A 15763-nucleotide genomic window follows, 5' to 3' on the forward strand; every position below is an offset into this window, starting at 1 on the left:
TTTGCATGTAAACTGCTTTTTCTTGTTGGGTGAATCTAAGAAACTAAGTTAAGTTTCTTATACTGTAGTTCTACCTTCGCATTATAATTGAGCATTCTGAAGTTACGAATGCTTTTGTTTCTTGTGTCACAAGATACTATAATGTATTATTTCTGTAACTGAGGCAAATCTGTTGGGCCAAGTCTTTGCCTCCAACTGACTGTAATAATAGCTCCTAATGTAACATGGAAGCATTTCTGAGTGTGATCTGTGCTTAGGAAATGTAGTTGTTGGTTGGTTATTTTATTTTACTTTATTTTAATTTTAAAATGTCAAAATTTGTTATGCTACATTTATAAGACGTTATAACACTTAAATGCATTAGCTCCACAAAAGTAGTTTTTTTTTAATGGGTAAAAACAGTTTGTGGCATATAGGAGACTTTAGGTTATTCTCGATATGATCTCATTTAGGTTATGCAACACTAACAAAAATGATTCACATTTGCAAACAGTTAGCATTTAATCTCAGATGAACCCCTATTTTTTTAAGTATCTGTATTTGTTTTAAAAACTGTGATACAGACATGCTTAATAAATATAGTAAACACAAAAAAACTATACAAATAAAAAACACAGAGCAAAAATGTTAAAAGGATGCACTGTTTTGCTACATTAAAAAATCTAGAACAGATGGCTCATATAGATGATAGATATTATTTACAGTGTTATGCATGGTTTCTATAGCCCAGAACATCACAACAGGATTTTGTGCTATACTGAATCTGTATGGTAAAGGATATAGAGCAGATGTATCAATGCATATTGACCAAATAGTTAGGGGTGAGTAACTAAAAGATTTTTCCTTTCCATGAAACAATTATATTTAAGACTTTCTAATTGGGAGTGGGCTAATTGTTGCCATCTACTGGTTGGTTTATATTAAATAAAGTATACTGAAGCACAATAAATGGCTTTGTCAAGAAGTGGAGTATATTATATCTTGTCTAGCATCAGTAGCATTCATGTCTTCTCATTTTAAAATGGCATATCTACAAATAAAACACACAAAAACAAAGGATTTTTTTTTCTCTGAAACATTTTGTGTTTATTGCCCTGAAAACATGATTTAAACAATAAACTAACTATTAATTTTAAATCTATAATATTACTTGGTAATGCACTCCATATCAGTGTGATACATAGTAGCGTTTATTCATTTTAGTAATAATGTCAGATCTGCAAGTAATTCATAATTATTTATACTGGTAAAAGATATAATGAACTAATGTTAATCCAATCTTTGTATATTTGGCCAACACTGTCTAATGCCTGTTTAATACCTTTTTAGTTTTCAAAGAAGCTGTTATTTCCTAACCCTATGACATAATTACAGCCTCGTGTGTGTCTCTTTTGTAAATTATTACTTACAGCAGTATGTTTGCTGAAAATAAATTAAATTTTTCTTTGAGAAAATGGAAAGGTTCGATTGCATACATTTTTTATTGCCTTTAATTCTACTACCTTTTCTGCTGGTTAATACACCTCACACAAGTATATGCACACATGTTGTTATCATGTTTATTAATTTATGATGTATATAGCTTCCCTGGGTAGGCTATCAAATTTACATATTTTATTTATGTTGGGGCCAAGCAATGGAAACCTGAGACTTTTAATGTATTATATTAAATTATATTATTAAGACAGTAATAGGTCTTTGAAAAGTTTTAAAAACAACCCATCTGATCGATATACTCCTTTATTAATGCCAATGGCTGCACAGATTTGACCACTTAAATTGGTAAATCACAGAGAGCCCACAGAGAGCCCAAACCTAAAAGTTTTTTTATAAGAACCAGAATACCTAGGAAAAGTATCCAAAAAAATGTTGCCAAATATATAGCCTAATAAATCTGTGCCGAACAGAACAAAATGTACAGTGCAAACATATCAAGTCAGAATTTATGATATATGTCTTCTACGGGTCTATTCGGGTTTGGAATTTTCCAAAAAAATATTCGGTCTTTATATATTATATTTACAACGCGTATTATTTAAGCACGGCTTGTCTTGTTTACAGGTCACGTTTGTATAGTCCAGTGAATTTATGTATATATATATATATATATATATATATATATATATATATATATATATATATATATATATATATATAATATATTTGTCATGTGCTTTGGTGTCCCACCCCTCCGTCCACCCTTAAATCCTGCTTGCTGACACTACGTGTGCTATATGCCAATCTGTGGCAAGCAGCTGCTAAAGCCTGCAGCAGAAGGTGGTTATACATTACATATACAACCTCTGAGGAAGATCAAAGAGCTACACCTTTTTACAAGGATCATTTTTATAATAATGAAAACATTTTAAGGATAAAACCTACAGAGCTGACTTTTTTAACAGGGGCATATAAGGTAACACGCATATTTGATACCAACATTAACTTTTGTTGTTATATGGGAAACTAAAGCTTAAAAATGCACATTTATGTTTGGTTAGATCTTTAAAATGAATACATCTGTTTTCAGATACTTAAAGTGAAATTCTCGGAAAGCTGCCCAGGGCTGACTGTTCCCCACCCCAAAGTCCTACTGCCATTAAATGCATTGTTACATTCATTTACCACTCTTTAAGGGTGCCTTAATGAGCTATTACAGCAATTACAAGGCTGTTTTAAAACTTCACAAGCACATTTGTCCAGTGCACCTGCAAATTATGTCATCAGAGGTCATAGTGAATGGAGATGAGACCTGAAGGGTAGAAGTTGATTTTCAAGCACAGGCAGACACAGAACATTTGAACCTTGAGTCTTGAGTGTTGTGAAACTGTGTGTGAATGTTATCTGATAAAAGCTGGAATGTGTGGATTGCATACCTGTATGTACTGTATATCCTAGTAAAGCTAATATACACACCAGACACATACAATTCCAGGTGTTTACGTGGGTGTTCCTGTGCGTAGGGGGATCACGTTGTTGTAGATTTCAAGTTCACTAAGTTGTTAACATTATTCATTTGATATATCAAGTAAAGAGAATTTTAAATAGATCCATTATGTTTTATGCACTAAACCATTCCTATTCCCACTTAAACCCTTAGCTTCTGACTTCTGACCAAGTAGCAGACGTCGCCGCCATTCTGGAATAGTAATTTCAACGTTTCTTTCCAAATGTGGACATGGATTTGTTTGATGTGTGTTAGAGCTACTTACCAGATGCCACATTTTAAAACACACCTGACGTCATTTCCACTGAGGGCACTTAAAAAACAAGCGCACTGCCTCTTAAATTAGTATGCACCATTGTATAACAACAAAGAAACGAAACCTGCTAACTGTACTACAATGTTGTCATGGAATTAGTACCTTTCTAACCTTTGAATCTTTTTACTGTGAAACTTATTCCATTAGGCTGCAATAAAATATGCCAAATAGCTTTAAAAAATGTAGAGTAGCCTTTGTTTGTAGCATGGTACAACTTAAGCAAAACTATTTACAGTATTTTCTGTTAATTGCTTTGAGACTGGAGGATCTGTGGAGGATTGTCACATGATCTAAAAACTTGTGTACACATTGGAACCTAAATCACTTTGATAAACCAAATAAAAAATCAAACCATTTTTTCCACACCAATTTTGTTCCATCAAGGGAAACAGAAACTGTGGCAGGGAAAAGGAATAACAGACTTCTCAATTAATGAAATAAGAGGTGTTTGTAGTGGATATGCTTTGGTATACATATTTTAACTTATCCTATTAAACAGGTATCATCAAGAAAACATTGTTCATTCATCTTGTGAGTTTGATCAGAACAACTATTCACATGTTGCAATCCATGAAAGAAATCCATCACCTGTGTATTCACATTGGTATCACTTGTTGAGCTGATGCATTTTTCACTTAGATTGTTTGGAATTAATTATTCACCTATTCTCATTCATGTATCTGTCAGTGGGTTATGTATGCTTAAAAGACAAAACATGGAAAAGGAAACTAATCGATATAAAACTGGGGTGAAGGGCAAGTTTTGCACAAAGAAAATACAGTCAAAGGGGATTGTAACACTAATTGTGGCATGTGGTGTATTATCTGACAAAATCTTGTTTTATCTGATTTGACTCCACCCTTTGTTGCGCCATTTAAATTCATGATGCAAATGGTGCATTTGCACAAGGCTTTTCTATGCTGGCTTTATGCTCCATCCAAGGGTCAAGCCTGAAAAAATTGCTAAACGCAATTGTAAATGCAGCCTCTTTACATAATTTGGTTTGTGCTAGTTTCAAAACAAAATCTTTGTTTCAGTTTAAATAATTATTTAAAACATCTATAATAAGTTAACAGTTGTTTTTGTTGTTGTTATTTTGTTTTTTTTTTTAATATTATTTTCCAATATAGTTGGAATGTTTTTACCCCTGATTACAAAGAGGGACATTATATTAGATAAAATCAAAGAGCCTTTATGTTTTTTTAAATCAACTATAGGCTTATTTTTCTAGTATTAATTTAGTATTAATGCAGCATCGGGGTGAACACATTAACTAATCTACCTTGTATGAGAACTGTACAGCCAATCATAGCTCTGCTGCTTCACGTTAAGTGAAATCCAAGGAGGCTGGGCCTTGCTCATTTTTTTTTTTATGGGAAAATAAAGTACAGCACATCAAACACTTTCACTGAGTCGGCTGTAAAAGTATATTTTAATTGTTCTGAAAAGTGTAAAATAAAGATTTGCAGGTTGTGAGTCATACTTTTTTGTCAAAGCATAATGCATTGCAGCAGATATTTACTCATTAAATTGTTATAATGTCTTGATTGCTCTTCCAAAGTATCTACATAGATATGGTGAGTAGTTATTTCCATGATACCACCTCTGTTTATCTAATGTCTGCGGTTAACAAATCTTCATTTCATTCAAATATCAACCCAGGCTGTGGAATGTAGGCCTAATGTCGTGACATGTTTTTTTTTTTTTTTTTCCAATGAATTCCAAATTACAGTAAAAATAGCTAACATAAAAAAATCGAGATTCTTTCCTAATAGTGTTCAGTTATAATCAACACAATACTTCTGCTGTTCCTCATTCATTATCACCTCCATCAATGCAATGATGCAGTTTATCCAGTAAAGATATATCAGTATAATACACAGTAGATTCAGCTACACAAAGTACAAGCTAAATAGAATAATCCCTTGGTAAGAACTAATTTACCCTTGAACTCTACACTGGATGCTTAGTGTACCCCAGCAAATATGATGCTGCAAGTTCATTGGACCAGCCACAAACAGAATGTGGGCCCTACTACTGTAAAACTCTGTTCAAAAGAGGTGAGATTCTATTAAAAATAATAATTCTAACCAGTTAAACTGAAATAAAGTTTTAATCACAAATGTGTTTTTTTTTGTAGTACCACTGAGTAGGATTATTCAGGGTATAATTGGTCACTTGACCAACTGGTAAACATATCTAAAATAGTTGTTATACCCTGTTTGTTTGTGTTGCCGATTTTGAACATATACAGTAAAGTGTGTTATTTGATCACCACAATTCAAATATAACTTTGAAATCATACAGCTTGTATTTGTTTGTGTGGATATAATTTTTCAGAGTACATTACTAATATAGATACATTTTCAGTATGAGGATATTTTTTTTAATTTGAAAAAATCTTCAAAGAAAAAGAGGGCAGAAACAGATGGTAGTGAAAGAAAAACTCACATTATTTATCATACATAGCTTAACATTTTTTCATTTAGAGTTTTGAGGTACAAGAAACTAAGTTAAGTAAATGTTTTAGTCAGTGCCTTCTTCCATGTATTCACATTATTTATATTCATAAATGACCCAGGTTTAAAACAAACTGTTGTGTTCTGTATCATTTGGGAACTAAAAACTACTTGGTCCTATGTGAAAATGCCATGTTTTAAGTTATTTTTTTTATAAGTCATAGCAATTGGCATTTGATTTGTATATTTATTTTGCCCTGAAAGTGTTTGAACTTCAAATACCTCTGTTGTTTGCCTTTTTATAATAGTAGATATTTAAAGTCCTTTCTAGATTTGAAGTTCTAGCTAAAGCCTTACATTAAACTTGCCTGATTAACATGCTGATTTTTTTGCATTTTCAATCATTTTCTCTGAATATATGCTAATAATAGTATTATACAGGTACCCTGTTGCACTGTAACAAACACAGCTAAGACCAAACATGATGCATTTGTGGATCAGGAATAAAAAGTTACAAGAAATAGATATCTACAATTACTTACTACAGCTTGTTTTTTTTTTTTTTTTTTGTAGAACTCCAAAAATGATAATTCAAAAGTATTTATAACCTTTTATGCTATGATAGTATTGTCTACAAGGTGCTAGAAATGTTAATATGATAATGCAGAACCTAATTCTAGAAATGTCTAGAAAATGCTGGATTGTAGGTGAGCATTCTTAGAGAGTATAAAAGGGTTAGGCATAGGATGATTGCTGTCATTACTAATAAGTCAATATAGAGAAAAATAAAGAGCTATATGAAGACCTTAGGCAGAAAAATATTTATTGTCATAAAGCTGGAGAAGGATAGAAAAAGATGTCCAAGCATTTGAGTATCCCAGTATCAACTATTGTTTCTATTATCAAGAAGTACAAGACTTATGGTAGTGTCACAACGCTTCCTCAGTCTGGAAGAAAGAAGGTTATTTTACCAAGCAAAAAGATGAAGTATTGTCAGGAAAAGCTCATTGGCAAATATCCTAGTCGTTTAAAAGAAGTTATTATTGCTAAAAGTGCCTCAATTACTAAATTTTATTTAAAAAAAAAAAAATCTTATAATAACCACAGATGATTCAGATAGTAATGTATTGCATTCACATAGTATTGTATGTTTATGTGTATGTACAGCATGTGATCCGTTTGCAGTAGGTAATTACATTTTTTCAAAGATATTTCCCACCAGTTTTTCCTTTGGTCTGTTACTGTGGTAACCATACAAACCAAAAACTCACAGAGACCCACCTACAGGAGAGTCAGGAGACGAAGACAGTAGTTCAGTCTTTGAGTTATGAAGTGTAACAAAAATGTTTCAGTGTACACTTTGGTAGGACAGGAACATCAAGCGGGTAATTGAAACAGTAATGATTTGATTACACAAGGCAGAGGGGAAAGCTGTGTGTGTGTTAGTGATGTGTAATGCGGGGTGAGAGTATAATTTCCATACGCCAACTACTAATGTAAGGTTTACGCGCTGTAGCAATAAAAACAAACCATTAAACTTGCAAGTCTAACACTGTCAGGAAGTATAAATTCACTTTTGAAACTCAGCAGTTGCTATACAAAGGTCTATCCTTTACTGTTCCTTGATTCCTGATTTTCATTAAAAGCTTAACATTGGGCAGGCATATGGCAATTTGCTGCCTCCAGAAGTCAATAAAAGCAACAACTGGGCAATGGCTTTACTGTAAAGCAAGGACTATTTTGTCTTTGCGCTGTGGTCAGGCTCCTCCAGTGCAAATGCAATCCAGATGAGACTCTGGTTCGTAGTAATGAACTAAATAAGAGACTTCAGGACAAATCCTCCATCAAACCCATTGCCCCAAATCAACCACATTGAAGCTTGATCAAATAGTGGTCAGTGCATATGTTGATGTGGGGAGAGGGGGGGTTACCACAGTAAAAACTGCAAAATCTTAATGAGGTTCCGAAAACCAAAGTCATCTGAGAAGTTTTACAAGATGTGTGCTGACCACATTGCGCACATAAAACTAGGCCAAAGGTTACAAAGCAGAATCCCTTTTAATAAGCTCCACTTCTAGATCCTACACAGTTAAGGGCTGTGAGTCAACAATACTAATTATCCTGGGATGTGCGTCTATGAAAGCTATTATTATTATTGACCAGGTGAGATGGTAAGATAAATGTTGTAATTAGACAAAATTTATATTCTGTTTTAGCTATGGAGGAATTTAATTAATGGTTACCAGTTCCCAAGAGATGTTTTGTTTTATATAATCTTGAGCACACATGGGAAATTGTTTCTATCTTATTACTGGTAGCTCTATAATTCTTAAGTTATTAAGGTAGTAAAATGATAACAGGATGACACATTTTTTACAGTTAAGCCTGACTGAGTTATCCAGGTATTCCACACATTTTACCAAATTACCATTTGCCGGGAAGGAATTCCCTCAAAAAATGTGATCTTAAAGCTGCAAAAATCTAAGTAAACTAGTTATCGATTACACATGTACTACCCTTTTTTTTGTTTACCAAACATACAGATAGATAGATAAATATTTGATTTGATCTTTTTCGAGGGTTTATTAAGCCAGACCTAGTTGCTAAACATTGTATTTCAGGATGAAGTACCTTTCTGAAATGTTATGTATTGTCAACAGCTATAAATAGAAGCCAATTAACTGATGAGCTTGTGCATTTAATCCTTTGGACAGACTTCTGCAAAATGTATGTGGTGAACTGGTCAAGGTTTACAAAAGTCCTAAGAGAAATGGCCATTTCTATGCATGTACTTGTATTTAGACAAACCTTATTAGTAGAACATCTGTATCATAAAATCTAGACTGTTTGAAAAAGAAACCATTTGGTCAGTGACAATATGCATTCATAAATACAACCTTTCAGAACACCCAAAAAAAGGATGTCTGTGTGAAAAAAAAAAAAAAAAAAAAAACACCACAATAATGATAAATATAAATAAGACTTTTTAATTGCTTATCAATGGCTGAAGGTAGGGAGGTTTTCAATGAAAAGACAAACACTGGTTGGTGTCAATATTTTGCGCAAGAAAATATAATTTGTTCCCAAGGATATAATCATACAACTGATGTTGGCATATTGCGTTATTGTACTTCTTAGACCTATACAAAAAGAAAAAAAAAAAAAAAACATTGTTCGCCTTTGTTTCACATTGTTGTACTTGCAAGCCTTGTGCTTAACATAATATTATGATTAGATTTAATGACAAAGCAGAAACGCTTTACAATGCAAGTTCCACAACTCAATTAAAATTCATACATACTGTTAAGGTCTATATCAGCCTTCACATATTTAGTTTATGTTCAGCAGCTGCAATGCTTCCTTTGAGTGCTTTCTGACATTAGTTCAATGTTCATGTTTGAACTCAATTCAAGTTGAATAACGGGTCAATTTTGCCTCTAGCGGCTGTCTAAACCACCTGTAAAATGCAAGAAGCAGCTCTTTTCTATGTTACACTGTTGGATTTTTTTTTTACTTAACTACAATTAATATTGTGTGCATACCAGACTTCCAAACCTTCATCTCATTATCTGAAAGCTTTAAGAGTGCTATGCCAAAAATCTTAATGTGCCGCATGTCAAAAAACTCTTTGAAATGTGCTGACCTCGCCACAACACGCATTTATGCTGCTGCCAATTTGTTTGCCATATTTTGCCCAATTTTTTCAAGAAAAAAAAGTTAATACTGTATGCCCACCACTACTTTTGGGGCCCCATTCCTGAGGCTTTATACAGTCTTTAAAGTAGAACACATTATTGAAATAATAAAAAAGAAGCCTTTGCTTTTCTGTGTGGCAAAACCAGAAAGTATGGGTATATTTATAAAGCCAGGAATAATCTCTTTCATCAAAATGTTTAAATATTTTTGACTTGGAGTTAAGACTTGCCAGAAATAGAAAAAAAAAAAAAAAAAAAAAAAAAAAAAAAACTATTAAATACCGAACTAAAGTCAAATTATGTGTGCATTAGAACGGATTGTATAAGTACAAATGTTATTATATTCAACTAGAATAAGAACACATTGCATGTTGTACTCAAAACCAGGGAAATTACTTTCCTATACCATATAGTGCTTGGTGGGTTAGTCATGTAGAGTTTTCACCTAATCGGTTATTATATTTAAGCTGAATATTGTTAACTAGTTATACAAAAATAAAATAAATAAACTTTTCCATGTCTGGTTTTTGGACAAATGTACATTTCTTTCCAGTCTGGAATAAAAATGTTACCCACCTCTGACTGGCTGAAGGCTTGTAGATGGGCCCCAGGGAAATGTTCAAACGTTCATTATAGAAGTCTTGAAAATATAAGTCAAGACTAGACAGGGTTTAAGAGGACCTTGATGGGTAGTAAAGCAGTTATGTTTTTATTAGCCTCACTCCTTGCCCCAAAAATGTCAAATACCTCACATCTTGTTACCTTCTGACTGACCAAAAAGTTAACTTCCTAGTACATTTAAAACAATATAATTTAATAACCCACTGTGGGAGGACCAAGTACCCACACACTAAGCATGTCTCCCTTGTCTAGTAATATGACACCCGGAATCTTGTTTTCTCTGTTCGCGGTTTAACAGCTCATTTTTTCCTTTAATGTTGAACATTACAGATCATTAGCTTTAGTTGACCCTTATCTAACGTGCAACCTTTACAGTAGAAGTTTTCTGGTAGTCATCTTGTGTATTTTAAAATGCACACAGTTAAAACATCTATTCTTTTGTTGAAAATTATGTACAAACCCTATATTTTTCTTATGATTACATATAAATACAAATTAGCTATTTACTAAAAAAAGTGGTTATAATAGTAATAAATACAAAATAAGAATTTGAGAATTCTACTTCATGTGCTGGGTTTGAGCCCATATACAATGTACAGAAATACATTTAAAAAATCATTTAAAAAGAAATAATTCTCTGATTAAAATATTTATTTTCCCAATTTCTTTTTAGTAGACATAAATAGATATATTTATTTTTCAAAATAGCTGTTTTTTATGTTTATATATATATATATATATATATATATATATATATATATATATATATATATATATATATATAGTCTTCATTGGGAAATATTAAAGTGTCAACAAGATTGCTGTTCAATGACAGCCACAGCCCTCCACAACCATATCCTGATAGTTCTTTAATACAACTTTTTCATATTCATCAAGGTAGAGCATAGAAATTGCGCTGAGTTCTGTTGGCACGCAGCAGGCCTTGGGGATATTTGAATTTACTGAGTTGACCAAAGTCTGCACAATGGCGTGATTTGTTGAATTTAGGTGATCTGCTAATGGAAATGGGCACTCTCCTTGGCAGTAAAAAGCGTGGTACCCTGGTGGGGCAACTATCCAGTCATTCCACCCAACGTCACTGAAGTCCACATATAAGGGGTGCCTCCTACAACTGGCTTTAAGCCTCTTTTTCTGCTTCGGCTTCCCTTGCCGTTTCTCCCTTTTATGAAGAACATGTCCTTTGCCATCATGGCTAAAAGTTACTAATAAAGGCCTCACTTGAGGCCAACTTTCTTCATCATCATGCAAAGATCTGCTGATCCGTACATGCTTTTTTGAGTCTTTCACCTCAGTGTCTAAGTGGACAACCTCCACCATAAACCCATGGTTTACATGCCCATGCATGATCCACCTCATGACTGCTGGGCTCACATCAAAGCTCTCCCATTTGCTCTGACTGTGTTGCACAAGCCTAGTATCCAGAAGTCTTGTTATATGCTCCTTTGAAGAAGATGCTGGTTTTATAACTTCATAAACGTTAATGCGTTGATAGCCACTACTGCTGTTTGCAATGGCATCCCGGACCTGATTCCGAAAAATCCTAAGTTCTGCAGATGTGATAAGCTCCTCCCCTGGAATGGACGTAAGATTAAAGAAGAATAGCTGTAAAGTTTTCCCACTCTTGCCAGACAGCTCCTCCAAGGATTCTATTGATTAAAACACCAAAATGACATTATGTTATTTAGGATCTGTGCTGTGCAATACTGTACTGCATGAAAAAATAAATACCCCCCCCCCCCCCCCCCCCCCCCAATACATAATCACTAGACATCTGGCATAATTGTTTAGACTGCTTTAAACATTTGCTCAAACAATGTTTAGTAAGTTAAAATTGTAATATACATTTCTATGGCAGTGTTTAAAATAAATCAACTGTCAAAATGTATATGATACATACACATGTCTCTTTTTTTTAGATCCATGATAATTGAGGTAGGCTAAGGGTATAATTTGGCTAGGTACTTTCACAGCTATAAAATCTATTCAAAATCAAAATTGTAGAGCTAGTCTTAAGAATGGCAGATTGCCATAACAGGTTAGTTATTCTCTGCCAAGTACATGTCCTTTTAAGACCATTAGCAAAGCACTGGTCTGTACAGACTATTACCATGAACAACATCTGTTATTTAAACAGGTTTGACAGATGACTTCTACAAATGAAGATACTGTATTTCAAAATAGGTGGCAGCGAATCACTTAATGAGTAAGATTTAACTAAAAATTAAGTGAGAGAAAAAAATAGGCACACAGTATTAACACTTAACACGCAATGTTTACACATGGATACAAGATCTATATTCAAGTACTAGCCTCCTACTCTGTTAAACTTGAATTTCAAGACAAAAAGGGAAAATAGCACAAAATGTGAAAACTATGCTTACCTAAAGTAAGAATATATTATTTAGATAGGAAAAAGAATAAAAATATATTATTTAGATAGGAAAAATAAATGTAATATTCCAAGAGGCTATAAAGAGATTTTGTACATCTGATACCTTGCAAACTGTCTGTGGGAGGAAATAATTGTTTTCAACCCCACAGGTAGAAATAGCATTAATAATTCAGGCACCTGTTAGAATTCAAAAAAGACAATGGTTCAGCTACTGCTGCTGCTGCCAAGTAAACATGAGTATACCAGTCTCCAGCCCAAACTCTGAATATATTGGAGCGTAGGTTAACTCCGGCAGGCGCATCACAGAGGGCGAGGCAATCCACACACAGGGGGAGGCGGGCGCGAACCCAAGACCTTTCGCACTAAAGCATAGCGCCGATACCGCTGTATAAAAGAGGCGGCTCCTTTGTAAGGAGAGTATATCGTAAATCGAGCTTAAGTCTCTGTATGTGATTACGTCACCTACCAGCTCTGCTGCTTTCCCCTCCCCGTGCAAGCTACAGTATTTTTAACTGGGACGTAAATAGTTGCTTCCGATGTCAAATCTAAACATAAACTTGGGCAAATACTACTTTAAAACAACTACTACTTTTTTTTTTTTTTTTTTTTAAGAAAATAATTTAATATACATTGTGTTTATATGAATTATATAACAACCCATTCAAAAACGCCAATATAAAATAACATTTTAAGTTTTTGAAAAAACAAAACAAAACAATTGTATATGGTACAAAGGCAAAATTAACGTACAACTGCAGCTACATTAACACAGTATAATAAATATTGTACATTTTTTCGTGCTTAGCTACCGTTGGGTTTGTTTAACATGATACAATATGCATGTATTTTTGGCTTTATGGCTTTTAATTGTGTCTATCTGAAACAAATAATCACACTCAAATCGATATATAAGTGGTATTATTAACCACTGAATTCCCCCTGCCATTTCTACTCTGCAAGATGTACGGACTCTTACCTTCATGATGAAAACTTCTAACTGTGTTTGCGCGGCTGGCAGACCTCTCTGGGTACTGGCTCAAGGCCGATCCTGGAGGATCAGGGCTTTCCTCCCCATCCCCCAAATGCACACGATAAAGGTCCAACATGTATTGCGGGATCACTGCGTTCTTGCTCGGATTTGGTCTCCGCTTCAATCCAAACATATTGAGCAAGCGAAGTTCAAACTCGTTTAGAATGTCCTCAGACTGTTGCGGGCTTTGTCGACCTGATTCGCTAAATTTCCTTCGGCCAACGTCTGGAATGAGCCCGGCAGAACCTCCGAGCAGTACCTGACAGAGCAGAAGGACCATAAGAGCACGGACCCCGGCGACCATGATCAATCTGAGAGAGAAGAGCTGCGTGTCAGTATTTCATGAACACTTCAGTATTTGTGTTGACAATACAAGAATGAAAAGTTATCTTTAAAAAACAAAACAAAACAACAACAACAAAAAAAAAAACCTTCATGACTGACATATGAGCACAAAAGTAAAGGTAACCTCAAACAGCTTTCAGGGGTATTCAGAGTTCAAAAGTACCACAGGGTAAACAAATACAAATAATAACAAAATCATGTATCTTGATATAAAGAAAAAAGTACACCCCCTTTAATTACGAATGAGATGGGAAATATCGGTAAGAACCACAGGAATATGGGAACATTGAAAGAGAAAAAATGTAAATAAAAAAGATAAAAAGCCAAGGAAACATCTAAACAAGGGAACAGAAACACCAAGGCAAAAGCAGAATTGCAGAATAAAAACACTGGACAAAAAAAAAAAAAAAAAGTTAAGAATCGTTTTCATAGGCTTAAGAACCATAAAATAAGTCGAGATCGAAAAGATAAACAGATGCCGAGGCTAGAAAAAAAAAGATACATAGAAAATGAGTGTGCACGTGAGTAGATGAAGCTGTTTACGTTACATGAAGGTGTTGTGTCTGCAAAAAGATTAGATCATAGAGTTACACGGCAGACAGGCAGCATTACAGGTGTTAAATCTACACGAACGTGTTTCCACTGCCAAAAGCACAAACACACACAATAAAAAAATCAACTACCTTTAAGAAATTGTCGATCAACTAAGAAGCACTCTCTGGCATGTCCATTGAAACAAATTCCACATGAGAAATAAAGGCAAGGGTAATATATTTATTTATATATCCAAATGTGAACTCCTTATTAAAATAAATAAATAAATAAATAAAAAACAAAAACAAAAACATAAATGTGAAAAGCACAGTGCGTTATAGCTGGAAGTCTGTGGGCATAATAGCGTCCTTCCTTGGCTGCCCTTTTCAGTACTTAAAGGTGTTTTCTTAATAAGTATAGATTTCGGGATGTAGTCAAAGGTAACACAAATTAAAGTCGAACTGGAACAGCAAGCTCTCTCCTGATGATAAGGTTCTTACTACTTTCCATACAGACCCGCTCCTCCGTGGACCAGCAACCAAATACTAGGTGTTCTGTGCGTTCTGATCTGCGATTACCTGTGTAAGGAAGCGTTCAGTCCGGTCGTTGATTTGCCTGTTTAATTGTAGCCCGGTATTTTCCACATTACTTCGTGGTATTCCACACAGCTATCCTGCAGAAATCAGAAAGCCTGCACAGCACAGCACGCTTCTTCTTACACATATTTTCAGCAGCTGTGAAGTAGGCAAGCGAAAAAGAATAGAGCCAAATTTTCAGATACAAAAATATCACTCGAGTTTCTCCCCCCCCCCCCAAAAAAAAAAAGAAAAAAGAAAAAAAAAACACAACAGGGCAAGAAAGTCCGTTCTTGTCGACGTTTCTCTTTTTTTTTTTTTTTTTTTTTTTAGTGTGCAAATGTGACATTCTTTTCCTTATTATTGTTGTTGGAAAGTCCCTCGAATATGAATAAAACCAACTAATGTTTACATCCAATGTCTTGCGAAAACCTTACAAAATAGGACAGAATCGAGGCTCATATGTTTAAGGGCGGAAGGGGCTTTCTTCGCCAGTGAGAGGTGGCCCTGCCTTTGGTGTTGTACGAGTGCTGGACCTTGGGGGGGGACGGACAGAAACACCTTTCAATTTGACCGCGAGCGCCCCCCCCCCCCCCCCCCCCCCCCCCCCCCCCTCAATAACCCCTAGAACTGCGATGTTAAAGGTTTTTTTTTTTTAGTTTTGTTAGTTAATAAGTAAGGTAGTTACCAGATACCTACGTCACGACTTCCGAGGCATATCCTAATTGCCAATACAATAGCTCTACATCAAGAAACAGGAAAACGTATCCTGATATGTTTAATAAACAGACTCGCGCAATGGACATTAATTTGCTATCTATTAAAGCCCAC

At 34.5% G+C, this 15763-nt stretch overlaps 1 protein-coding gene across 2 annotated transcripts; it reads right to left on the bottom strand.

Moving 5' to 3' along the window:
* Nucleotides 1-10769: 10769 nt before the first annotated feature.
* Nucleotides 10770-15189, bottom strand: LOC121317055 (bone morphogenetic protein 2-like). 2 transcript variants are annotated; one of them, XM_041252628.1, is made up of 3 exons: nt 14936-15189; nt 13425-13789; nt 10770-11702 (listed from the first exon to the last, which is right to left on the bottom strand). In XM_041252628.1, exons 2-3 carry the CDS (start codon nt 13780-13782, stop codon nt 10861-10863), a joined length of 1200 nt encoding a protein of 399 aa, XP_041108562.1. In that variant the 5' UTR covers nt 13783-13789; nt 14936-15189; the 3' UTR covers nt 10770-10860. The 2 variants fall into 2 exon arrangements, with proteins under 2 accessions (XP_041108562.1, XP_041108561.1); XM_041252627.1 differs by having other exon boundaries at nt 14507-15189.
* Nucleotides 15190-15763: the final 574 nt, after the last annotated feature.

Source organism: Polyodon spathula, chromosome 6 (genome assembly GCF_017654505.1).
Source record: "Polyodon spathula isolate WHYD16114869_AA chromosome 6, ASM1765450v1, whole genome shotgun sequence".
Taxonomy (NCBI): Eukaryota; Metazoa; Chordata; class Actinopteri; order Acipenseriformes; family Polyodontidae; genus Polyodon; species Polyodon spathula.